The 26,727-nt window shown below is 46.4% G+C and overlaps 1 protein-coding gene across 1 annotated transcript in view; it reads left to right on the plus strand.

Annotated features, from left to right (window-relative positions):
• The first annotated feature begins 1,379 nt into the window (after positions 1–1,379).
• Positions 1,380–26,727, plus strand: part of Lcp2 (lymphocyte cytosolic protein 2) — a 44,335-nt gene continuing 18,987 nt past the window's right edge. The window contains exons 1-8 of the mRNA XM_051167331.1: positions 1,380–1,727; positions 5,198–5,260; positions 9,041–9,087; positions 21,352–21,417; positions 21,860–21,891; positions 22,795–22,832; positions 24,000–24,198; positions 26,541–26,638. Coding sequence (XP_051023288.1) covers positions 1,650–1,727; positions 5,198–5,260; positions 9,041–9,087; positions 21,352–21,417; positions 21,860–21,891; positions 22,795–22,832; positions 24,000–24,198; positions 26,541–26,638 — 621 coding nt within the window. The 5' untranslated portion in view covers positions 1,380–1,649. The remainder of the gene's footprint in view (positions 1,728–5,197; positions 5,261–9,040; positions 9,088–21,351; positions 21,418–21,859; positions 21,892–22,794; positions 22,833–23,999; positions 24,199–26,540; positions 26,639–26,727) is intronic.

Here is a 26,727-nt window from a genome sequence, read left to right on the forward strand (position 1 = left end):
CCTGTATAAAGCCCAGTTTATTCCATCCTTACTCTACTTGAAAGTGATTGCTCTCCATTTTCAAATGGCTGCCACAACACTGATCTGAAAGATGAAGTAATGTCTCTCATTAGTAAGGGAGCTTTGGAGCAGCAAGGCAGTGGTCCATTGAGCATCAGCAGTTGTTGAGTGCTTAATGTAACCTACCTAGGCGGATGCCTCTTGCACATCTTCATCATGGACCACTTTCCAGGGACTGGACCCAGCATTGCATCTGTATCTCATTTTATGCTCCTAACTAAGTAATGAGACTGCTACTAGAGGCAACAGGGCTTCCTATGGTGTATATAAAATGAAAAGCATACATGACTAAAGCTACTGTTGACAAAGCTTTGGGAAGAACACCTCAGGTACTAATGGTGCATTATTCAAACATTGGAACAGAGAGCTATGTACATTTGTGTGTCTGTGCATTCCTGTATGTGCAGTCATGTATGTGCAAATACATAGGGAACCCTGGATAACCTATGTTTACAGGTCGCCTTATTGCACCAAAACATACTCTTAAGTTCAGGTCTCTCTCACTGTCTATGAGAAGTGTACAGAGCCTGAAACTGGTGGAGGAAGCAACAGATCCCCATCTCCTATCTCCAGGCAATATACTCTCTGGCTAGATCTATGGTAGAATCCATAGCAGATGGAATATAAGGCAAGAAAGCACAGTGTACAGAAGGTGATGTGCCACCAATAACAACAATTCTTTAAACTTTTTATCTTTACATTTGCCTATCAAACGCATCAAAGTTTTATGTGCATAGCCATTCTGTTTTCCTAACTTGCAGATACAGAAACTGATGATCTAGCCTGTCTCTCCATACACAACATTCACATAAGAGATGGAGCTGGTCCTCTGCCCTGTAGCATCCTTCTTCACTCTGCCCGGCTGCCTCGCTCACCAAAGACCCACTCATCGTAGCACAAAGAAGCAGCTGCAGGTGTTTCTGCTTTCAGTAAAAACAAACTGGGGCGGGGGGGCGGGGCGGGGTAAGGACATTGGACAATATTGAGGGACTGTCATCTTTCTTCCCTCACAGTTCACTAGTGGATGAAAGTATAGATAAGTTTAGGGAACTGTCAAAAGAGAGTCTTATCTGCAAAGACCCAGCCAAGCAGTAATGGGGTGTCTAGCTTTGGGTGTCTAAAATTCTAATGAAAAAAAAAAAAACTTGAGCAGACACTGGAGTTTAAGTCTCCTTTGTTGATTCTCCCACTTGTCTTGTCTGGGGTGTTTGAGCCAGTGGGGAGTTCTCTTTCTCTCTCTCTCTCTCTCTCTCTCTCTCTCTCTCTCTCTCTCTCTCTCTCTCTCTCTGCTTTGTGAGTCCCCGGAGCTGTCCTTCCTTGTTTACTTATTTAGAAGTCAGCAGAGGAAGTGGTAAAGGAAACTAGCTGAGTCGTTTTCTCAGAAGAACCATATTTGTTCACAGGGGAAGCCGCTGCTTTTTGGAATCTGGCTACAGCAGAAAAGACGCCTGTTCAACAAGGGTGTTGTCAAGGGCAGCTGGGAATCAGAAAAGCCAAGGGCACCTCAGAGACCGAGATCTGGACCATTTCTCCATTTCATGGCTGCAGTACCTCTCCTCAGCTTGTGAGCGTCCCCCTGAACAGCAGCCATGGCCTTGAAGAATGTGCCCTTTCGCTCTGAGGTCTTAGCCTGGAACCCGGACAGCCTCGCTGATTATTTCAAGAAGGTGAGTCTTTTACTCTCGGACTTCTGGTTGGGCTGGCATGCCTTCGGTGGGGTGGCCAGAGACTGGAGGGCGAGCATGGACAGAATACAGAAGGTGTACAAGAGAGCAGTGGACTTTGCACCTACAGCTAGCTACCTTACTGGGAGCAGGCAGTCAACTGAGCTCCTTTGCCAACGGGTCCTGTAGAGAAAGATATGAGCTGAACAAGCCCCTAACACATACTGGCTGTGTACCCAGTGCTCTACAGACTGTCTCCACTGTCACAGGAGTTCAGGGTTACCATATTAATGATCTGCATTGACACCGTTGCATTGCTACAACGTCAGTATTTTTGCTGAGCTGAACACTCAGTTCAGGGAGTTTAAGTGATCAGAAGTTCTCGAGTCTTATGTCATGGGGGTTGCCTTGCAGTCATGCCTGTTTAGCTTTAAAGCACATGCTCTGAAGTGCAGAGGGTCTCTGTGGTAAAGGGTACTTACTAGAAAGGGAGAGATGGAGCCTGGGGTAGGAGCAGGCTGGTCTGAAGGGGAGAACAGAAGGTTGGATGAACAATGGTGTTATGGCGTCCATTGTTTAGGATCCTGGAAGAGGGCTAGAATCTCTTTATTGGCCAGAGTCTCACTGGAGCTTTATAAGAATTCTGAAAAGCAGGTCAGGTGGCAGACAGGAGCCTCAGGATAGTTAGGGACATGGACGACCTCAGCAGATTTAGAAGTCAGGCTGGACCACAGTTCTATTGTTCTGTCTTCCAGGCTAGGAGGAGATAGTCAAGGGTCCTTTTTTTTTCCCCTCTGATAACCGGGACCACATGTCTGTTTAGGTATATCCAGAGCCATATAACTTCCCTAAGGCACTTATACCATAAGAGGTCTTATGGAAGATATGAGCTTCTGTTGTCCCCATCCCTGCAGACTGGCTTCAAGTTCCACTGATATTGCAGGCAGTGATGATGATGATGATGAACAGGACAGGCCTCATCTTCTGATGGGAAAGAACCAAGTGGAGGACTGAGGAAGCTGAGGGGAAATGGGCGATCCTAGAGGGACCACCTCCTGCCACACATGGATGAGACCCTTCCAATTAGAGCTCATTGGTTCCCCAGAGAAAACACTCTGTGAAATGACCACAAAGTCGTCCAAGGATGCTCTTGGTGGACAGTGTACCATTTAAAGGGTTGACCGGAAGTGTAATACCTGCAGAAGCAGTAGGGTTGGGCCACTGGAACTTCTACCCAGTTCTGGAGTCACACACCTTGGTTTGAGGTGTGCCCTTTCCAGCTACCAGCTAGCTTGGGGACTTAATGCTAGTTACTTCACCTCTCTGTACATAATCAGTGAAACAGAGGTATGAACAGTAGCTAAGCAGATGATATGGAGGTGGGGGTGAAAGGAAATGTGTGTAAGGCACTGAGTTCTGCGTTATCTTCCTCTTCTAACCAGAACCTGACGTGGAGGTTCTGCCAGTCTGAGGAGGCTTTGTGTCCTATTGCCTGAGATATGTGTGTGTGTTGCCCTGTGTTTGTGATGGCAACTATGAGAACTAAGGCCATAGTCTGCATGTCCCTTACTTTTCCAGTTGGATTAGGCCTGGCAGGAGAGCATTCCTGGACCACACAGTCTAGTCACTGGCTCATAGCCTTGTGTTCTAACCCTGTTAAACATACCTCACTATGTGACCTTAAGCCAGACCCTTCTTCCCTCTGGGCCCCAGTCACCATCATCTACAAAGCTGAGTAATTGCTTGGACAGTGTCTAATAGTCTTGGATGCTCATGAAAATTACTTAAGGTGCTTCTTAAAAATACAGATTTTAGGTTCCAAGACTCAGATCTCACTAGACTGCATCAACTGTCTAGGGTCAAGACTGGAGCTCTAGCTTTGGTCTAGGGTCAAAGTCAGTATTCTGCAGAACCAGCAATCCATCTGATAGTGATCGTAGTGAAATGAATTAAAAGAAGCTGACAGTTCCGAGAGCCTGCTGCACACACTGCATGTGGGTCAAGGGAACAACTGGGTATGGCAGATACTACCTGCCCTCAACATTGACCTATAAATCAGCTCCCTAAGTGCAATGTTCATTCTGCCCTTCTAAACTATGAGGTGACAGAATCTATATATTAAAATTGTTATTATTGAGACAGGTTCTTGGAGTGTATCCCAGACTTGGTCTTGGATTGACAGCATTTCTGTCCTCCTCCCTTTATCTTCTGGGTACTAAGGTTAGAGGCGTATTGCCACCATGCCCAGCTATATTTACTTTTTACATATTGATTTTGGCCATAAGATAAGAAATTGATTTTAAATTTTTCTCCGAAGAAGATTGAACTGTTGGTGAGAAGAATCTAAGGTCCTCAGATAAAAACACATCCTATCTTAAATTCCCCAGGCCTCAATCTTGGAGGTATTTTAGATGTGAAATTTTGTGCTATTGAGGACAGAGGCACACAACAGTCATAGGTTAGCTTTGAACACTAACCAGGACCTTAAAAACACATATTTCTATTGATTCTATCACTCTATTCTGAGAATTTGACTTCAACAATTTACCTTACATAGAAAAATATTAGGCAAAAGAACATCTCCTATGTACTATATGCTGTCTGGGCATAGCGTTTGGCTGTACTCCTGGTTACTCACTGTGGGCACTTATGTAAGCGAAACGTTACAGCCATGCTCTGAAGCTCAGTTGTCGAATGTGTCACCCCTCCACCTATGCAAGTCATTTAGCTTTCTGTGTCTCATCTGTCATCCAGGAAACTAGAGGATTAAGTGACTTACAGATGGGAGCTCTGAGGGCCCGTAAGGGAGCTGTGAGAGCAGGGCCTGCCACATGCAGGGCACCCACTGCTAACCAGCTCATCGCTGGGCTGAGAACGACCTGCACATTAGATATGATGGGGGTGACTCGGCACATGTGGTCCTTGGCAAAACATTTAGAACATGTATATCAGTCCCAGACAGTGTTTTTGTTGTTCTTTTTTGGTCCCTTAAGGGGGAAAAGTCACAGTAACAAGACTGAACAGCAAGTTGATTCCTCCATCGTGTTTAGAAATAGGCCAGGCATAAATGACTGAAGTGGTCATCTATTTTGGGAAGCCATAAGACAGGGACTGGTGTTTGGTTTCTTTTGCTGTCATTTTGTTGTTGTTGTTGTTGTTGTTGTTTGTTTGTTTTTTTTGTTTTTGTTTTTGTTTTTTTTACCTGCTCTCCTGCCTACCGTGTGGCCACCCTTCTTTGGCTTTGAAGACAGTGTTTTCCCAGAGGTTCTGGTGCCATGGACTAGAATGCACAATTTCTCCATTTCAGACAGTGCCAAGGGGGTAGTGAAAGTCTGGCTGAGGTGGGTACTTGGCCCCTCTGTTAGACAAAGGATCAGGAAGGGGCTGGCTAGCCACAAGTACCACAAATTGCTAAGCTCAGGGGGAGGCAAAGGAAAGGACCCGCTGATGGCACCTTGTCCTTCTCTGTGCAGCTGAACTACAGGGACTGTGAGAAGGCGGTGAAGAAGTTCCATATTGACGGCGCTCGGTTTTTGGTAAGTCCTCTTCAGTCTCACACATTGAAACCGAGAATGTGCTGTGCTCTGCCCAGCAGCTACAGGGCCAACCGAGCTACCTGGCCCCTGAGACTTCCTATGGTCAATGTCTGTGGTCAATGCCACAGAAAGCCCTTTTTGTTTTTTATCAAACAAAGTCTCTCTCTTTCGCCCAGTCTCAGTGTCCTGTTCAGGAGACTGGTCAGCTTCTACACGGGCAGAAAGATACTCTCTAAATATGCTGAAGGAATTTCAGCATAGTTTAACTACCCCTCACCACATACACACATACACACACATGCATGAACATACACATACTCACACATATGCACACATGCATGTGCACACACATACACATGTACAGACACACACACAGACACACACATACACATGTACAGACACACACACAGACACACACATACACATGTACAGACACACACACAGACACACACACACACATGGAAACACACACATACACATGCACAGACACACACACGCACAGACACACACACAGACACACAGACATTCATATGCATGCACGCATACATACTCACATGCGTATGCACACATACATACATACACACACACACACAGAGTTACACCTTGAAATTCTGCTCAAATGCCACACATACCCTGTGAAGCCCAGGTGGTTAGCAGGAGAGACCACTGAAGAGCTGGAGATTTTCCCTCCTGGTTGCTAATTCTGTATACACATCCACCGAATGAACTAAAGGGTGACCAAGCCCCTTCATCTCCATCTCCTCCTACTTACAGACTGTGCATACTGACTGTCAAACAAGCATGTGACAGTGTTCTCCCCATTATAATTCCACAAGCTTTAAATATAGCCCCATGGTTCAGGTCCATGCTGAGTTCATGCCACTAAGGGGAAAGAGACCCAGCTCTGATGGTGGCAGAGGCACTTGGCTGTAACGGAGGTGGTTGTCAAATTGTGTGTTTATATGTCATAGCAAAGTAGCTTGGCCATGAGACTTCACCCAAGTTGAAAGGGACCAAGAGATCACATGCTGCAGCTTGCTACCCAACACACCGATTCATTCCTTAGATGCATCCCTGCCTTACCCCTGCTCCAGTTGCTTTAGTGATGGCAAACTCACTCCCACCCTCAATCTTCCATTCCTTCCTGGAGACTTCTGAAGTATGAAATGAGTCCCTTTTCCATCCTAGATCATGCCATATGCGGGGGAGAGAGAAATCATGCCAAAAGGCTCCTGCCTTCACAAAACCATTTTGTTTCGTTTTTTTTTTTTTTTTTTTTTTTGTTTTTGTTGTTTTTTTTTTTTTTTTTTTTTTTTTTCAGCAGAAAGATACCTCAAAGAAGACTTTCAATCACCTCATTTACATATGAGGAAACATATGCAGAGGTGTGCAGATTTTTTTTTTTTTTGTCACAAATCTAATGATTAAACCAAAGCATGCCTTTAACTTAGTCCTATATTGTGCAGGTCATTAGCAATGTTATTGGTCCATACTAAGCTTTGAATGACTAGAATTCCTACAGTTTTATTGTTGTTATTTTTGTAACTACACTCAACCTATGTGCTTCATTATGATGCTTTAGCATTGAGAAAAGAGACACCACTTTGAGTACAGAGGGAGGGCAACATCTTTGAAGAGGCTCCTGGTTGCCCTATTGTCCTGGCTAATCTTGAGTAAGCGTTTGTCCCCTGTCCCTAATTCCCCCTTTGCTTCCCTCTCTGCCAACTGAGGGCCATGTACAGGGTCACAGTGGAGGATAATAATGTCATTTCTCTGCTTTGTGACTCTCCTCCAACACTTCATGTGAGCGTCAGGCCTGAGCTGACATGATATGATGGTTGTTTTCCTTGTTCGAGAGATGGTATCTGAACATCTGTGTCCTCTGTTCTAACCTCTGGGACTCACCAGCTCTTCAGAGAAATCAGCACATCCTACTCACCCTGTGAATAGGAGGGAATGAAAAGGGGGCCGGAGGAGCCTGAGAGTGGGAGCAGAACCCAGTAGCTGCCGCGGAAGCTGGGGTATTCTGAAGTGCACAGTCCAGCATGGGTGATCCAAGCTCTAGTTACTCACCTCACACCTCTTTGTCCTCTAGAATATCCAGGACTATTCTGCTATTGAACACAACAGCACCTGCCATCCTCTTTCCCTTCGCCTCTCCCCTCCTTTCTCTCACTCTGACATTCTCTTCCTTTCTTCCTTCTACAATGCCGGAGCTACTAGCCCCCCACCCCTGTCAAATTAACCTTAATGGCACTTTTGCTTAACACTGAGGAGAAAGGAATGCTTTGTGTGTGTGTGTGTGTGTGTGTGTGTGTGTGTGCATGTGTGCGCGCGTGCGTGTGTGTGTGTGTGTGTGTGTGTGTGTGTGTGTGTGTGTGTGTGAGAGAGAGAGAGAGAGAGAGAGAGAGAGATAGAGAGAGGAGGGGGGAGGGATGGAGATGTTGTACTTTAAAAAGCTGTAAGAAAAGAAGGGATGTACTTGATGGGTTAACTGGAAAGGTGTGTGGCCTTTCTCAAGGAATAAAAAGTACACAAGCGGACACTCAGGGCTGAGACTTGTGGAGGAAGCCCTAAACTTAGGCTCCATCCAGCCTGTGGAGAGCCTGGGGGTTGTGTGCTAATCATCCCAAGATGGGTTCTAGTACCAGATCTATATGACAAGCCAGATAAAGAAGGGAAAGGCAGAGAGTAGCAGGGGCACGGTGCTTGGTGACTGTGCCCTTACCCCCCTTGCAAGAAAACAGAAGAAAAGAGCCACTCTTCCGCAAAGTCTTATCTCGTAAACTGCAGATTACATCTTACTGGCCCCAAGTGAGTCATGTGACTCCACCATCTGCAAGGTAAAATGGAGAGTTAAATATTTTGCACAAACTCATTTTCCACCCTGAACCAAATTCGTGTTCTGATAATAAGAAAGATGCAAAGAATGGACATTGCTGGCGAGCGGCCCTGTCTGCCGCCTCACCTCTCTCTGGATCCCTGAGCCCAGAACAGCATCATGATTCCAAAAGCTACAAACTAACTCCAGTAAAGGCCAGCCCAGGATGGTAGGAGGGTTTGAAAGAAGGGGTGGAGAAAACCCTCAAAGCCAGTCTCAATATTTCTCACCTTTCTTCTTAGCCACTGTCCATGTTCTAGAAGCCTTCCTTCCTTCCCATCATGCTCCTCTTCTGTCTCCAGCTATGGTCACATGGTCACATACTCTTCTCCATCTCATCCTCTCTCAACTTTCCCAGCATGTGTCCTCTTCTTCCCACTCACCCTAAGCCCCCTTCAACTCATCACACCATACTCTGACAACGGTCTTGGTCTTCCACCTTCTGAGTACAGGGCTGTTCCCTTCATCCTTTATAACCTGGGGCCTGGTCAGAAAATGCACCACAAGCTAACAATGGCTGAGCCTGAAACTTCAACAATCAGCTTGCCAAGACACCTCAGTCCGAGCTCCTCTCATGTCGCTAGACCCTAACTGCTTCCTTTCCATGTACAACTGGGTATAGACCTGAATCATGGGGTGAAAATAGAAGAAGGTTGCTAAATTTTGCCCATGAAAACAAATTCTGTTTGGTTTCACAGATTTTTTTTTTTTTTTAACCCATGTTTGTTTATTGAAATCCTTTTCGTTTATAACTCAGGAGATTTCACATCAAACTCCAATTTCAGGATCCCCTTTGGAAAAAGCAAGCCTCCCAAAGGGTGTTGTAGAGACCATGGTCCTCTGTCCTTCCTTTGTTACCCACCTGACCAGGGCCCTTCCCATGTGTGTCTTCTTTTCAGAACCTGACAGAAAATGACATCCAGAAGTTCCCTAAGCTGCGGGTCCCGTGAGTATACGCTTGGTGGGCAGCAGGATGGGAGCAGGCTGACATAAGGACCTGTCCAGGGGAAGGGAGCCAGGTGTATACTGATGCAATTTTTAATGGTAAAGCAGGTCGGGAGGTGGAGGACAATGGCAGGGGCTGGGGAAGAGGAACCACACTGCCGAGGTAGAAGAAGGAAGTAACAGATGCAGCCCTGCTAGTGGTTGGATGCTTTCTTTGCCCAACACAAACTTCGACATAGGATTGTGTGTTTCGCTTCCTGTCTTTTTGATGGGGTAGCTTGGGCCTATGAACACAGTACCAAAGTCAAGAGACACCACACTTTCATCATGGCATCTTTTTGAGGATTTATTTTCTTTTAAAATTGTGTGTTTGTGTATTTGCACGTGTACATGAGATTAAAGGTGCATGCATAGGCCGGAAGAATGTATCAGATCCCCTGGAGTTAGAGCTACAGGCAGTTGTGGTGCCACTGATGTGCGTGCTGGGACAGAGCTTGGACCTTCTCTTAAAAGCAGTACATGGAGCAGGTGTGGTGGTGCATGCCTGTAATCCCAGCACACAGAGAGGCAAAGGCAAGCCGATCTCTGTGAGTTGGAGGCCAGCCTAGTCTACAAAGTGAGTCCAGGATAGCCAAGGCTACACAGAGAAACCCTGGAAAGGAGAGGGGAAGAGAGAGGGAGAGAGAGAGAGAGAGAGAGAGAGAGAGAGAGAGAGAGAGAGAGAGAGAGAGAGAGAGAGAGAACTTAGTACATGGTCTTAACTGCTTAGCCATCTCTAGCTCCTTGTGGCATCTTCATTGACTTGTTGGTTTAAGATTTCAGGACCTCTGGTTTCTGGTTAGTAAACAAACGTGTACACAAATAGAGAGTGGCAATGGAGATGATTTTATCTGTCAATACTGACTCCTCTGAAGAGCTGCTAGTGGCGTAGTGTTAAGAAGAATGTTGAGGAAAAGGAGCTGTAATTAATTAGTAATGTCTACCCTGGGTACTGAAATAGGGCCTAACAATATGTATATTATGACATGTATTTTTTTGTCATCCTAGCAGAAGCCTCACATGTTCAAATTATAGAGGCCAGGCAGGTGATATAAATGTACAAAGTAGGCCAGGCTGCCAACACAAATCCCTTTTGAGTTTTGAGTTCTTTCTTTTTGTTATCCTTGAATACAAGTGTCTCTAGAGAAATATTTTACGCTGATAGAAGGACAGGAGATCATGATTTTGAAGATAACTAATAGAAAGGTTGGTTGATGGTGAAACAGTAGGGGGAGCAGTGCTGGTTATGGCAAATCACACATCACGTGTTCCAGCCTAAGAACACAGCAGCCCCTCAGCTCGGGCCAGTGTGGACCCATTGATGGCCAGTCTGCAAACTGATAAAAAAAAAAAAAAAAAAAAAAGCTAGAAACATGAATTCAAACACTCTGTGTCTCAATTTTTAAAATATTGCCTCAAATGTTTTTAAAAACATCGTAAAAAATCAAAATAAAGTTGCCCATGAGTTTGACTTGCTCTTGGTGCTAGCAGTTTGAAACAACTACTTTGGGCATTCTCTTGAGTTTTTTATTCTCTTTTTCTAAGGTCCCAAGAGTAGATAATGCTGCAAAGAAACTATCCCAGAGAAGTAGGAAGCTAGAAGATTCTTTAAGTACGTAGGCACTCAAGATAAGTTCAAATAAATAAAATAGACTAAGCCTGGCTATTGGGTCTCCTTTGTGCAGAAAAGTGAATGAAATGAAAGTATTAAGGGCTCACCTTTGCAGCTGCCAATCTTTGTTAGTTCTCCCTAGTTTTATTATTTATTTATTTATTTATTTATTTATTTATTTATTTATTTGGTAAGGGCCAATGGATGATTCAATTTAGGTTAAGTTAAAGAAGCGGTCCTATTGACCTGCCAGTCATACCTCAGTGGCTATCAATGCGCGGCGACTACTGTAGCGGCCCCTCTTCATTTGCTCTACTTTGCTCTACCAGTTGTTCTACTTTGATATCAGTTGTTGCTGTGAATCTACTACGCCCAGTTTATAGACTGGCCTTTATCATACGTATGCCTGTACAGGCAGACTCATCATATGTATTATATCAGGCTTAGTATCACCTATATCTTCAGGCATATCTGCTAGGGGACTTCCTGCGGACAAAGGGTGGTGACTTTCTATGGGGAGTGCAGGCATAGGACATTTCCAGAGTGACTCTCGAAAACAGAAACCAGAGTTCTGGCGCACAGGAGTCAGAATTGTCGGCCCTCGGATGCTTTAGGTTTTGCTCATCCTGTGTTTTGAAATCACCAATGGTTTCACGGAATTTATTTCTTCAAAAACAGATGGAAAGTATAATTCAAGGTCCATATTCTATTGTGACAGCAGTCAGGCAAATCTGATGTCCAGCCCCGTGTTGAAGTGGGGTTCGTTCTCATCAACTTACTGTAGTTGTCACCGAAAAAGCACAGTGACAATTCCTATGCTTACCTTTGTTTCCTGTCCCCAGCCCTGGGCAAAGAGAGCTGGGAAAGCCTGCGTCTGATGGATCCTCAAGCTGAAGAGGCAGCACTGAGACTGCAGGAGACTAGAGTCCACTAACCAGGTGCCTGAGCGGAGAAAGCTAGATAGAAACAGTTCAGGGGAAATTCCTAGCATTCTTCTCTAGTAGGTGCTAGTCAGCCCGTGTATAGAAGGAAACTTGTGCCTGACCTAAAAACACTATCCAATCAGACAGGTAACAGGAACTAAAGGGTTGAAAATGGTGCTCATTTCTACCAGACAGGTGTCTGGATGCCCAGATTTGAAGGAGAGTGCTCAGAAAGGGTGTGCCTCTGAAATGAAGAATGACCAATCCTAACCTGCAACCTATTCTGGTTCAGCCCAGCGAAATCTTAAAGACAAGGCGGAGGTGATACAGATGGTTTTTTTTTTTTTTTTTAAGCAACTTTACTACATCTCAAACAAAACGTGACTTCTGCAGAAGCATCCATGATCAAACAGAAACACAGCGTGCAATGTCTAGTCAGTAACAAGCAAGGAAAGAAATAGGGAAATGTGACCCACAGTGGAGAAAAATAGACACAGCTCTCCCAGGTAGCTGGAATTATGGGAAAGGAGCACAGTAGCTGGCTTCCATGTGTTCAAAGTCAAACTGAGGCACAGGAAACAAAGACAGATATGCACAGAACTTCTTGAGATGAAAGTATCTGAGATGGGGAGGTAAACTGCGGTTGTTTCGCTGTTTCTCAAGAAATGAGGTTTTTACAGAGTCACGTGTCAGTGTCCTAGTTACTTCTAGGTTGCTGTTATCAACATTATAACCAAAAGCAACTTGGGGAGGAAGGGGTTTATTTGATTGGCAGACCACAGTCCGTCATCCAGGAAGCCAAGGAAGGAACCTGGAGGCAGGAACTGCAGCAGAGACCTCCGAGGAAGAAAATAAGTGCTTGCCACTTGCTCCCAGGCTCACAGAATGGTATCCTTTTTATACAACCCAGAATTATCAGCCTATGGGGTACCACGGTCCACCATGGCCTGGACCTTTCTCCATCAATTAGCAATCAAGGAAATGATCCATATTCTTGCCTATAAGCAACTACCTGGGGATAGCTTCTCAGGTGAGGTTCCCTCTTCTCTGGTATCTCTAGTTCGTGTCAAGTTGACAACAACTAACCACACAAGTCATTGAACGAACATGGACACAGGACAAGGGAGACTACCCAAAGTCGAATGGAGGAGAAAGTATCACCAAGAAGAAGGTCACTGGGGAGCTGGGGGATGGCTCAGGGGCAGAGTGCTTGCTGAGTATTCCTGAGGCACCAGGTTTGCTCTCCAGGGCCTGAAGTGGGCAGAGCATCTGGCGACTGTGGGTCTAATTCAACTAGCTGAATGTGCAGAAGTTCCTCAAAAGATGTACCTGCCGAGCAGAGGAGATACAGAAATAAAACACACGAGGAAACAGTGGCCGAGAAATTCCTAAGCTGGATAAAAAGCGTGAAGTCCGCAGATTCAAGAGGCTTCACAAACCCTAAGTCTAAGAAACAGATGGAAGGCTGCTCTGTGATGCATTACCGTCAAATGTCCCCAAAACAAATGACTAGAAATAAACAGTGAGGAGAAAAATCAGAGTAGTCAGAAAAGAGGAAACACATGGCACCCTGAGGAGTGACTATAAAGATGAGTGAGGCAGAGAGGCTTCTGTCACAAACAAGGACACCAAGAAGACCCTTAAGGAGCAGAAGAAGCAGCCTCAAGATCAGTACCCAATAGCACGTTATTTCAGAAATGCAGGCAGACGCTTTAGCCAGCTTGTCTTGATTTTGTCTTTACTACACTTAGGGGTACTGCACAAATAATCAAAATAATGCCCTGATAACTAATAGCCTGTGAGATTCATGTTTAAGTTAGAGACCTCAAAACACATTTCTGCCTTTGGTCAAAACACAAGCATGATAGAATGGCACTGGTGATAGCTGCACTTGCTCATCATGTAGAACTGCACCTGGCGCGCAGTAGGCATTCAATAAATGTGTGTTGTCCTAACAGCTGACAAGTGCAGGTAAAACAGGATTACTTCAGACATAGAAAATCTGAAAGAACTCATCGCAAAGGCAACACTCCAACAACTGTTAGAGAAAATCTCCCAGGAGGAAGGGTACCTGCTGCCAATATGGATCTTCATGGAAGTATGCAAAGCATCGGAAATAGTGGCCACGTGCCTGTAAATATATATTTGACCATTTGACAACATCTGAGTTCCATCTCTCAGTTTGTATACAAATTACTATTTCATGAATACTTCATTCATTTGGCAAAATGATGCTAGATGCCTCAAGACTTGTCAGTGTGGGACTACAAAGATAAAGGATGGATCCGCCACACACAGGATGCTTGAATCGTAACATGGAGGGCAGGTAACAGTCCGTTGGCAGTCAGACATAGTGGTGCATGTCTGTAATCCCAGCACTCAAGAGACAGATACAGAAAGATCAGGAGTTCAGGGCCAGCCTCAGCAACATAGAATGAGTTAGAAGCTAGCCTGGGCTACGTGAAACCCTATTGCCAAAAAGAAAAAAGAAAAGAAAAGAAACAAAAAAGAATGAAAGAAGGGGAGGAAGATAAGGAGAAGTAACAGGAAGAAAGGAACCATGGAACATTCTAGGGGAAGGAAGCATACTGTAAAAGCACAGGGCATAGGATACTCATTTCCACTACTACCATGTGAGAGAGTCTGGGGCATGTGCAGGGGGGCAGAGGAAAACAAAGAGGTGAACACAGCTAGTTGCTATGTGCTGTTCACAATTTGTTAAGGGCCCTGGCCCTCTGTGAGAGGGCGCAGGGAGCTATTAGAAAAAGGGGTGGAAAGACTGTAAGAGACAGAGGTGACTCCAAGCCTTAGTTGACTCCAAGGAAATACTGACTTCCAGACAGAACAGGACTGCTGCATATAAGGACTCACAGAGACTATGGCAGCATGCACAAAGCCTGCACAGACTCAAGCCAGACAGGGTCCCAGCACTGAACAGGGGACATAGACACCCCAACCATAAAGCTATAAGCAGCTGATAGCAAAGAAGAAAGTAGTTTTCTCCCATGGAGTCTCACTGTGTATATTAACCACACTTCAGGGCAGGTCCCATGCCCAAATGTAGTGAGCCAACACAAAACGAACTCGGTAGTATTTTGTAAGGAAAAAAAAAAAAAGGTTAAGTAGATTGTATTTAAACAGCTGATTCCGTAATGAAATTCTCTGTCTGTAAATGCAGTCACTCTCTTAGGACATGGTTGATATTAAGACAGCCGAATATTTTCATGATGAGGGGAGCATTAGTATGAGTGGGTGCAGCCAACAGATAGGCTTGAGACAATTCCCTCGGTTGTGAACATTCACAGTGCCAGTGCCCATCACTTACAATGATGAGATCCGTTGGAGGTGCAGGGCAGAGCCATCTGTTCACGTGTCTCTCCTGGTAAAGCCGCAAGCTTCCTAAACGCTGAGGCAGCCTCCTATCTCATCTACACAGTGATTATCTCTATACCCAAGGAGGAGAAGGCAGTGAGGACGGAGCAGGGGGAGCCTCAGAAGAGAAAAGAACATTCTCTACCTACAAATAAATAATCAGTCCCCCAGCAACACAGAAGCAACTATTAACTCAAAACTTACCTCCAACACTCCCCTTCCTTTTACCAGCAACTGGTTAACCCCAGCCCGGGTACCCAGCCCCTCACCCTCTTTCCCAGTGAGGGGTGCTTCGCCTCAGTGGCCACTCAGTTGCATGTGGACACTGACTTGCAGGGTTTCACATGGGGGAAACAGAGCTAATTATATTCACTTGCCACTCGTGTGGTTGTGAGAGCCAAGTAAGACGTAGGCGCAAAGCCCATCTAAAGAATTGGGGAGGTCATGTTGCTCCCTGAGACTTCCCATCTCCCTGTGGTGGTCCACTGAGGTCTAGGAAGCCAAAAAAGGCCCTTCCTGCATCTCCAGACAGACATAGGACTCTTCCTGTGGCTAAGGAAGGACTTGGAAGCTCTGCCTCATGGTTTAAAAAGGTGGATATTTGAAGGCACTTTGTTTCCTTAAAGAAGCTTGAAATTCAAAGCAGAGGCTATGATGGTGCAAAGGTGTTCTGGGAGGGGGGTGGGGATGAAGCCAGGGTTGTAGAAGACACCCTGGTAGTGCCACTCCAGGCAGGTACAGCTGTCTATCCTGTCTTGGCCCTAGGGACATGCTGTTCTAGAGGGACCTCCAGGCAAGATATCAGCCTTTCAAGAGAGCACACCAATCAAAATGGGGGGTAGAAAGCACTTTTACCGGACAAGCCATGACAAGAAATAGCCTTCCCTTGTCCACTAATTGGCTACTGGACAGCTACATATGGGACAAGTGCATGAGGCAATGCCCAGTCCTTCTGCGTGTCCTGTGCTCTGATACTCCCCCACCACCCCCCCAACCCCCCCCCCCCGCCACATTTGTGCTCTCTCCCTCTCCCACGTCCTCTCCCTCTCCCTCTTCCTTCCCCTTTCTATTTTTTTCTTCTTGAGTGATCAGCATATTTGGTTTATGCCCACAGGCAGGCTACAGGATATAGTTGGTAAACTACAACAGACTGTTGAGATGAGAACCGGGGAGCAGGTCTCAGATATGCGAGGCCCTTTCGGTCTCTTTCACTCTGCCCTCCGCCCTTATTCCCTTTGTAATTACAAGCTTCCTTCTCTTCTCTCCTTGTTTCTCTTCCCTTTTTTAAAAAAAAATTTTTTTTTCCACTAAAATCAAGAGTGACAGGAGTTACTTTGCAAGATTTTTCTGATCATTACAGCCACCTCGGGGCTAGTGGGGGTGGTTACTGGCCACCCGTTGTTGATTCTGTGGATCCAGGGATAGACGTGGGGATCTATGTGACAGATGCATAGGTGGTCCTGACAAGTAGGAAGGCAAGTAGTCAGAGGTAACCTACTTATTACAAAGATGAAAACAAACAAAACAAACAAACACCTGTGACATTTGCATGGAAAATGCTTTGCTGAAGACACATCGAGGGTGCCGGCCTTGGGGAAGGACATTATAATCGGAATCTCATGGCTGCAGTTTCTTTCTGTTCCTTGTGCCTCATTGGGAGAGGCAGCCTGTGACGATGAAGTCTGGCCCTGTCCCACAGCAAGTTAGAGATGCTTTTGGCCTGGGGACTTGGGCCATTATGTAACGTCACCCTGCCCTTCAGCAATAGTATGACTTCCTTTGAGAGGTTCAGAACCTTCCCAGGGCCAATAGCACCCTCAGCGGAGGAAAAGCAGAAGGAACTACTGTGTGGTTGCTTTGCTAACAAGAGGGTAATGAAGTGTCCAGCTAGCTTTTTACAAACAAAGTTGCACCCCACCCCCAGTTGATCAAATGACAGTGAATGACAAAGGTGACTCACTCTCCCTCTCCCCACAAACTCCCCCCCACCCCACCCCCAACCCTCTCTCCCCAACCAGGGAAGGAGGAAGAGAGGGCTGGGCAACCCAGCAGCCTACCTCCTCCCAGCAGGGGGCCCAGCAGCTTCTAAGCCGTTCTCAGAAGCCCTCCTCTGCAGGAAGGTGATGGGAGGCCAAGCTTTGCTGCCTAACCCCTGGCTGCTCCAACTCAGCCCTTTCTCAGCTCTTTGCTGCTCTGTGTGGGGCCTGCGGTTTAGCATTTCCTTCCTTTCCAGTTAGAGCCCAGGCCGCCCCAGCCTGGCTGTTAGAGATACTGGTGAGAGCTGCCACAGCCCAGAGTGGGAGACATTTCAAAGAGTCAAAGCATGTGGGAGCTGGTGAAAGGCCAGCTAAACTCTGTGGGATGGGAGCGCTGAGTTCTGGCTCAGCTCCCCACCCCCTCATCCTCAGGCCCTGTCTTCCGGCTCAAGCTCTCCCAGCACCATCACCTGGACAAACACAGTTCTTTCTTCCTTTGAATATTATTTCCTGAAGTATTTATTGTTAGCCAGGTGGCAGTGTGCTTCTGTGATCTCTCCTCTCAGGAGGCTGAAATTACTTTAAATTTCAGGCCAGCCTGGACTAGGCAGTGAGGACCTGTCTCTCCAATAAACATTTATTAATATCTCTCTCTCTCTCTCTCTCTCTCTCTCTCTCTCTCTCTCTCTCTCTCTCTCTCTCTCTCTCTGCTCTCTCTCTCTCTCTCTCATACACACACACACAACTTATTCTAGCTTTCTTATATTTTTGTGTATATGCATGTAGACATGTGTGTGAGTCTATGTGAGTGTGTGAGTGTGTGAGGAGTATGTGAGTGTGTGAGTGTGTGAATGCATGTAGACATGTGTGTGAGTCTATGTGAGTGTGTGAGTGTGTGAGGAGTATGTGAGTGTGTGAGTGTGTGAGTGTGTGAATGCATGTAGACATGTGTGTGAGTCTATGTGAGTGTGAGTGTGTGAGGAGTGTGTGAGTGTGTGAGTGTGTGAGTGTGTGAGGAGTGTGTGAGTGTGTGAGTGTGTATGGACGTGATGTGTGTAAAGACAAGAGATCAGCTTCAGGTTTTATTCTTCAAGAGCAATCCACCGTGTTTTGTGAGAACAGGGTCATGCACTGAGACCCGGGCCTTCAGCAGGCCACCCAGTAAACTGCAGGGATCTGCCTGTCTCTGCCTTCCCAGCGTCGGGATTACGCGCACATGAGACCTTCCCTAGTTTTTATGTGGTTGGAGAGGATCAAACGAAGTTATAGCCCCAGGTTACACAGCAAGCACTTTACTGACTGAGCCACCTCCCCAGTCACCTTCTTTTGTTGTTCTATGATTCACTATGGAGTGCCCAGCAGAGTTCTTGTACTTAGAAGATGCTTCATGCTTGTGTTTTTTTTTGTTTTTGTTTTTGGTTTTGGTTTTTTTTTTTTTTTTTGGTTTTTGTTTTGTTTTTTTGAGACAGGGTTTTTCTGTGTAGCCTTGGCTGTCCTGGACTTGCTTTGTAGACCAGGCTGGCCTTGAACTCACAGAAATCCACCTGCCTCTGCCTCCCGAGTGCCGGGAGGTATCACCACGCCCAGCTTTAATGCTTGTTTTTAAGTAAGCAGGTGCCAGACCAGGAGTGGTTGTTATAGTGCTGCCTCCTATCCTAGCAGGACGCAGGACACATGCTCCTCTGTCCTGTAGGAGACCTTTAGCATGCCTGCTCTAAATAGCCAATGCCAGGTCACATGTGACAATAGTCATGTCACAAATGTCCTCATGCTGTGTTGGAAGAAACTAGCAAGTGCCCCACCTCCATGCTTTAAAGCACTACTCACTCTAGAACAAGGCTGTGACCCTTTAGTACAGCTCTTCATTTTGTGGTGACCCCTCAACCATAAATTTATTTATTTATTTTTTTGCTATTTTAGAATGATATTTTTGCTACTGTACAAATTGTAATGTGAATATCTGTGTTTTCTAATGGTCTTAGGCAACCCTTATGAAGGAGTATTTTGACACCCCCGCCCTGACAAAGGGGTCATGACCCACATGCTGGGAACTCCTGCTGTAGATGATGATTAAAGTCTAAAGTTTGAACAATGGCATGATTATGGAAGACTTACCGTTGCCTTATTTGTCTGAACTCTCGAGTCTCTAGACTACTCAGATCCATCTGCCTTGTTGTCACTCATATGAGATAAGAAGGGCCTGAGCAGTTGGGAGCTCCTGAGGGTGAGGAAGGAATAAAAACATTAGGGCCGTTAAGAACTGCCCTTGCTAATCTAGGAAGCTTGCACAAGACTAACTTGTTCCCATGAGCTGCCAATCAGCAGAAGGGACAAAGACTGAACATCATTGTTGTAGCTAGGAAGTAGCTCCAGAGTGTCCTCTCCCAGGAAGAGGACAGCACAGAGAGAAGTGCACAAGGGTGTGGTACCTTGAGGGGATACCGAGTTGGAAACTAGAGATGAAGGCTTTGTTGGCATGGTGTGTGTGTTGGGGAGGTCTCAGGTGACCCTCAGCATTAATGTACAACATTCCTTTATTTGTCTGAGCTTCTGCCTCCTCCTGCAAAATATAATTGGGATGATCTCTGAATCTCCTTTACTACATAATCTCCGAAGAGCATGGAGCCCACTCACCAGGGAAGACCTCGTGGAGGCTAGAGTGGGCTCTCCTGTTCTGGGGCTCTAAAGGTTGAGATGCAGCTCAGGAATCAAGGGCATCCCTGTGATGCTGGGCTTGGGGGGCCTGCTAGTCCTGTATGGACGTACCTGAGCACACAGGACAGTCACTTATTTTGACTGAAGTCGGGCCTCAGGGGCTGAGTACCACTACAAGCTGTGCCTTTATTGGGCATGCATTTCCAGAAGAGTCCATGTAGGTGATTTAGTTTTTCATCACTATGACAAACTACCTGAGCAAGACAACTTAAAGGACAGATTTATGTTGACTTACCACTTTAGAGGTTTCGAGTATGCTCTTTGGCTCAGTGGCTTCTGGGCCTGTGGTGAGGCAGAGAATCAGTATGAGGGGTGTGGAAAAGATAGCCACTCACTAGCTTCATGGTAGCCAGAATGCAGAAAGATACAGGAGACATGAGGCTACTAGAAGGAGATGCCCAGAAAAGAGAAGAAGATACCCACAGAGGGTGGGGTGAGCTTCAAGGACAGTGGCCCTTCAATGTCTTAGCAGTCCCCGTATAGTCTGCTTGATTGCTCTCAAGTCACAGCTCACATAGTTACTAAGAACAGACATCCTCTCCCCTGTCTGTCCCTTTTTGATAAGGGAAATTATAGGATGGCTCTATACGATTGCAATATTATAAAAATAAACCATGAGACACAAGACTGGGCAAGGGGGTGAAGATAAGTCTTTCACAGCTAGTGGGGTTTCTACTGAGATGTCTAGACAACTGTAGCTTTTCAGCTAGGGCAGGAGAAAGGTCATGTACACACAGGTCTTAAGCATAATTTGTTGCTATTTTAACATTTTATTAAAGTATATCTATATAAAATGTCACTTAACACCTTTGCAGGAAATGTTGTCAGTTGTGTTTGCATTCTTGGCTTTAAGATGGCGAGAGTCTTTGAGCAGATCCTGGATGAGGGACTCTTCACCTGCATCTCCATAATTTGCACCATTTTTTTCTCCTGCCTCAAATAAGCTAAACCGTTGCTTTATCTAAAACATCATGACCTGGTTATCTCTAGAAATACTCTCACAGACACACAGGAAGTGTGATGTCCTCATTTCTTAGACATCTCTTAATCCAACCCAATTGATAAGCAAGACTGACCATCACACCATGTCACCAAGTAGACACAGAAGGGCACAGTGTTGGAGGAGAGGGACAACGGGATGAATAGCAGCCCACTGGAGTGTGCAATAAGAAATACTCATGGGCAGCTGAGCCTCTGGGTCTAATATATAGCTTGATCATGCATGTGAACCAAGGGCTAGGGGACCACACCCTATGACTGACAGAACAGTAAGTGCTACTACTCCAGTGTTCAGATCCTAGGACCCTAGACCTTCAGAGGAGGGAGGAGGTGGGCGTAATCTGACCCCTTTTTAAGGAGAGCTCAGAGCCAGACTTTGAAGGCTTAGGAAACATAGGTCAGCAGGTGAACAGAGGGCTTCATGGGAGTGAGAGAAGTGGTTGGTACTAGGTCAGGACCCGAGGAAAGAGGTGACAGGTTCTATCTAGGTGGGAGCAAGGTGTGAGGTTGGCTTGGGACAGACACAAAAGAAGATTGGCCAAGTTGGGCCTACATAGTTGGAGACCGCATGGTTCAGGGAGGGGGAGGCCAGGAGGCTGTCGCTCTTCATGTATATCTTTATCTTGTAGGATTCTCAGCAAATTAAGTCAAGACATCAACAAGAATGAAGAAAGAAGAAGTATTTTTACACGCAAGTGAGTGTGCGGCTCTGGCCGAGGCACCACTACAAGGCAACTCAAGAATTGAAATCCCAACTTGACCCTTTAAAAGAATCTGCAGCATGTGTTTTGCCATGGCTGTTTCACCTGTGGTTGTCTCCTCTGTCCCAGGGGTCATGAAGACAGTGCCCAAGGAGGGGGGGGGGGGAATTCCCACTTCCTGGCAAACATTTTGCCCCCAGATCTAAGTTATCAGGGGAACAGTCCCTAGATCTTGAAACAGCTTCCTTCTGCAACACCACTGTGGCTTTAGTGGTCTCTAGAAGCTGGGGGGACAACCCAACTCTGGTTGCCAAGCAACGTGGGTACAAGTCTTGGGTAGTGAGACATAATCCCCATTGGTGCAGAGGGCTAGCCTGGGGAAAGGAGATGACCTTGGATTGACAGGCTACTGAGATGCTGTGTTTTGCCTTTACAGACCCCAGGTTCAGCGGTTTCCTGAAGAGACAGGTAACAGTACTGGGGCTGAGAGGAAATTGCTTTAGGAGGTGATATGTGCTTCAGTTCTGGTCTCCTTGAGTGCTGTGCATGGGACTTGACTCATTAGCTCCTCAGCCAAGTCTTCATCACATAAGAGTTTGGTTCCCGCTGAAAGGAGGAAGGATGCTGCTACAGAACTCTATTGTTCTGTGGGGGAAGCCTAGACTTAGCGTTGACCATCTGCACTAAGCTAGTGTCTGAGTCTTTCAGGCAGTTTTCCACACAAAACATCTAGATTTGGGTTCCTGGACCCCACCTAATCCTGTGTGACTTTTATATACACACAAAAAAGATTAGGTACCACTGCTGCTCTCTGGTAGAATGAACTCTTCAGATAGAAAAGCTTTGGCCAATAGTAAGTTGCTATCTTAGTATGTTTTCTGTTACTATAACACTGCTCCTAAAGCTGGTTACCTTATAAAGGAAAGAGGTTTATTAATTTCAAAGTTCTAGAGGTCTAAGAGCATGGTGCTGCCATCAGTTCAACTTCTGGCTAAGACTTCATTACAAATAGCATCCTGTAGGAAAACATGAGAATAGAGGGTCATGGGTAGAAGTGACCAAAATACCAGGAGTACGCTTGTAATAAGCAATCTAGTCTCTCAAGGCCAAGATGACCCCCATGACACCAACTCCAGAGAAAGATGTTACTCAACACATAAGGTCCTTTGACTTAATTATCTCTTAAAGATCCTAACACCTCTCAATACCGTTACAATAGGATTTAGCATGAATCCTGGCAGGGTAAATTATACTCAGCACAGCAGTTGCTGGCCCCCATGCGTGGAGAAGGAAGAATAAAGGGCTGTGATGGACACTGGGAGGGAGAATTGCCCTGACTGGGTGCTGATGATGGCATTATCTCCTTCACAGAAAGCCACGAAGAGGACAATGGTGGCTGGTCATCCTTTGTGAGTACGGCTTGGGCTAAGTCACCCATATAGCAATGGCCAGAGTGGCATTGATCTTAATGCTGAAAAAGGAGCAAGATCCCTCCACTAACAAGGCATTGAAATAACCCATTTGGGGGCCCAGAAAGGGTCAGACAGTAAACATTTCCAGCTTTGGGGATTCAAAGGTTTCCCTCACTTCTTCTCTGCCTCTGTGGCTTAGAAGCAACCATGGCAGTGAGTGGGCTCAGCTGTGACAGTAGAGCATTCTTGATGAATACAGAGGTGGGCTGTAACTCACTGGCCACACCATTTATCACCACCACCATGTCTAACAGCACTCCTTCCCTTTCTACTATCTTTCCTAGAAATGTATGCTACTCTAACTTTCTCATGGATGTAAGTCACCATTGGCAACACAGGGAAAAGCATTACAGGATGAAGTGTTAGCTCTGGAAAGGCCCCCACACCAATTTTACATCGAAAAGGTCACAGTGACGACACCTTTCAGAGTCTGATGGACTGTCCACCTCCTCTCACATGACTTCACGTGGTCACCACACACAAAGCCAAGTGGGCGGGGACTAAGAATTCTGTGGCAGAAGAGAAAGCTTTGCGCGGGGGGGGGGCTTCTGGGAAATGTGCCTTGTGCAAAGAAAGCCCTTTGCCAGGTAGAGACAGATCTGGGGCACAGGCTGCCCAACCCTCAGTCTAAGTAGTCTTTCTGGTAAGTGGCTGCCTCTAGGTCTTTTAAAAACCATGAGCAGAGTGTCCCTTGTACTATTGGGATTCTAGTAAATGAGAGTATTTCATTAGAAAGAAAATGGCTTTTGGTAAAGTCTGTTTTTTTTTTTTTTTAATGGGAAAATAAAGGAACGCAACAGATTCATTTTGTACAAAAGGAACAGGAGAGCCAGTTTCCCCAGATGTGTTTGTGCTTCTGCAGCTGGATCCCTGTCAAGGCTTGTTTTGAGTCCTCCGTGCTCAGCCGGAGACTAGTCTTCAATCCTGTCCCCTAAAACATGAGTTCCCAGTCTCTGGCAGCTGGCACCCTTTGTAGTTCCCTTCTGTGGCACATCTGTTGGGAGGATCCTGGGGTCTTGGGCAAAGATCTCATGGAATCCATACTGTAAAATGTCATCCTGTGACACCTGTACAAGCTGTGCTGTCCCTCCCCTGTGTTGGCAGGAAGATGACTATGAAAGTCCCAATGATGATGATCTCGATGGAGAGGATGATGGTGACTACGAGTCCCCCAATGAGGAGGAAGAGACTCTGGTGGACGATGCTGCTGATTATGAGCCCCCACCATCCAATGATGAGGAGGCCCTGCAGAGCTCCATCCTGCCCGCCAAGCCTTTCCCCAACACCAACTCCATGTACATTGGTAAGAGCCTTTTCGCAGCCTGCTGGTCCTGGCTGCTCTGGAACGCGATGTCTATTCGCTTCTCTGGATGCTGATTTCTGCTCTTTTAAAAAATCTGTGTGGCTTGAGGCCAAAGACTCTGCCTCTCTGGACACTTCGTCATGAGTGAAATGGGCTAACGATAGAACAGAGGACAATGACTTGCTGGGAAGAGGGCAGTGACGTGGTACAGCTACCTACAGATGGCCATAATGAATGTGAAGATACTCAGAGGGGTTGGTCCTGTCTTTACAGTGAGACAGACTTTAAGATGCTCCTCATCTACCTGCTTTTCTATACACACAGATATTTCATTCATTGATTCATTGATTCATTCATTCTCAAAGTCATAAATGTTACTCTTCTATTGTGAGCCAGATGCTATGTGCTGGAGGCCACCAGGAGGAAAGTTGTGCCTTTGTCTTTTGGGAATTACTTTTCAGCGGAGGAAGTGACTGAAAATGAACGTAGGTACACTTGGCTTCCTCTGCATCCAGGGAACAATCTCTCTCACCCTGGGAGCTGTGCTATACTCTGTTTCAGACTCCACCCCACCACCCCAATTTGCGTATTGAAGGACAGAACACTAAAGCCAAAAGGCAGGGAGCTTCAACCATCATCAGGGTTGTTCTAGACTTAGGAAAGCGGGGTAGAAAAGGGAAACCAGGTTGGTGGTCGTCTCTAGGTGCCTGTCACAAAGATGCAGCGTGAGCAAGACAGTCAGACCTCATCTGCAAGCGCTCCTGATGTAGTGGGTGATGCAACACTGAACACACTCATCGCGTTATTTCACGAAGCCCGAGTGATAAATGGGTTCGCTTCGCTAGGATATGATATTTGAGTGATGGTCTTTGGCTGATAGTAAATAGTGCATTAAGAATAATACACTAGAGTTGGTTAAATGGGGCTGAGTGGGGTAAGAGAGGCACATTTGAAGCAGTTGAAACGGCAGTGTAAAGGCCCCTGAGGTCCCAAGGAACATGGCCTATCAGAGGAGCCGAAAGGTGGCCTGTGGTGTGGAGACCAGGCTTAGCCCTTGCTCCTTGTCTGAGCCCCTCCCTGAAGGCCGACAAAAGGGCGGCATAAAGAGAGTACGCAATGGCTTGTCCAGCCCAACTTTCCAGACTCCCTCCACCATCCTCCCCGAACTAACAGAGTCAGTCTCTTAGTTAGAATTTCTGTAGCTGTGGAGTGCCGTGGCCAGAAGCGCACGACACTAGGCGGTCCTTGCCCACTTGCTGCTCTTGCCTCACTGTCGCCTGCTGGCCTCTCCCAGCCTAAAGGTTAAGAAATCCCAAACTTGTCAAGCTGGTTCTTGGGCAGTTCTGTGGCAATCGCCATCATGTGAGTGTCCCTCTAAGGTGAGGCCACGTGCTGTTTAATTTGGCAACAGAAATAGGGCCATCTCCTCCCTGTAAGGGAGGGGACAGGCAGAAGGAGGAAGTAGGAGGGCTGCCCAGAGAGTACTTGGCAAGGGAAGGAAACACCAGAAGAGGCCCAAGTGGGTGGCAGCTAGCTCAGTCCTGATAAGCAGCTTGCAAGCACAGTGTGCGCAAATGAATGCAGGCATGCACACATGTGTCTCTGTGCATGCCTAAGTGTCAGTATACACTCATGTTTCTGGGCACACAGTTGAGCATGTACATGTGAACACACACATTTGTGCTCTGTCTGTGCGTATGTGCACCTATATGCACACAGGCTCATGTGTGCAAGCATACATACCCTTGTATATCCACATATGTAGAACTGCAGCTGAAACACTCACTGAGGTAATCCTGTGGTGGTTTCCTTTGACTGGCTGTGTTTCAGATATTACCTGTTTGTGAGAGGCACGATGGGAGTTTTCCGCCTGTATATAAAGAGTCAAACCAACTCTGCCGGAAGAGGAACAGATAGGGGCAAGGGTTTCCTGCCTCCTGCAGGGCCCAGGCTGGGTCTGACCATAGCGGGGACTCATGCTGGTGCTGGTGGAGGTCTGGAGGGCAAGGATCTCAGGTGCTCCTGGCATCCCAAGCTGCATGCACAGGCACAGTGCGTTCCGGAAGAACCCTGAACTTAGATAACACTCAGTTCACATTTTCATCCCCCCTCCCTCTTCCCCTCTTTCCTTTCTTCTTTTCTTCCTGTTTTCTTGCTTTTTGTTTATTTGCTTGCTTTTATTGTTTTTGTATTTTTGAGAGACAGGGTTTCTCTGTGTAGCCCTGGTTGTCCTGGACTCGCTTTGTAGACCAGGCTGGCCTCGAACTCAGAGACCTGCCTGCTTCTCCCTCCCAAGTGGGATTAAACAACAGTTCTTTATTTTTAATATCATGTTTCCACAGACAGGCCTCCCACCGGCAAGGTCTCCCAGCAGCCTCCGGTGCCTCCCCAGAGACCAATGGCTGCCCTCCCTCCCCTGCCAATAGGACGGAATCACTCGGTAAACCTCCTCCCTTTTTCTTCCAGGCTACTTTGAATCCACAGCAATTCTTTCTTCCTGTACACAGAAAAGGAACTAAGTATCTTTAC

The sequence above is a fragment of the Acomys russatus genome, chromosome 25 (genome assembly GCF_903995435.1).
Source record: "Acomys russatus chromosome 25, mAcoRus1.1, whole genome shotgun sequence".
Classification (NCBI taxonomy): Eukaryota; Metazoa; Chordata; class Mammalia; order Rodentia; family Muridae; genus Acomys; species Acomys russatus.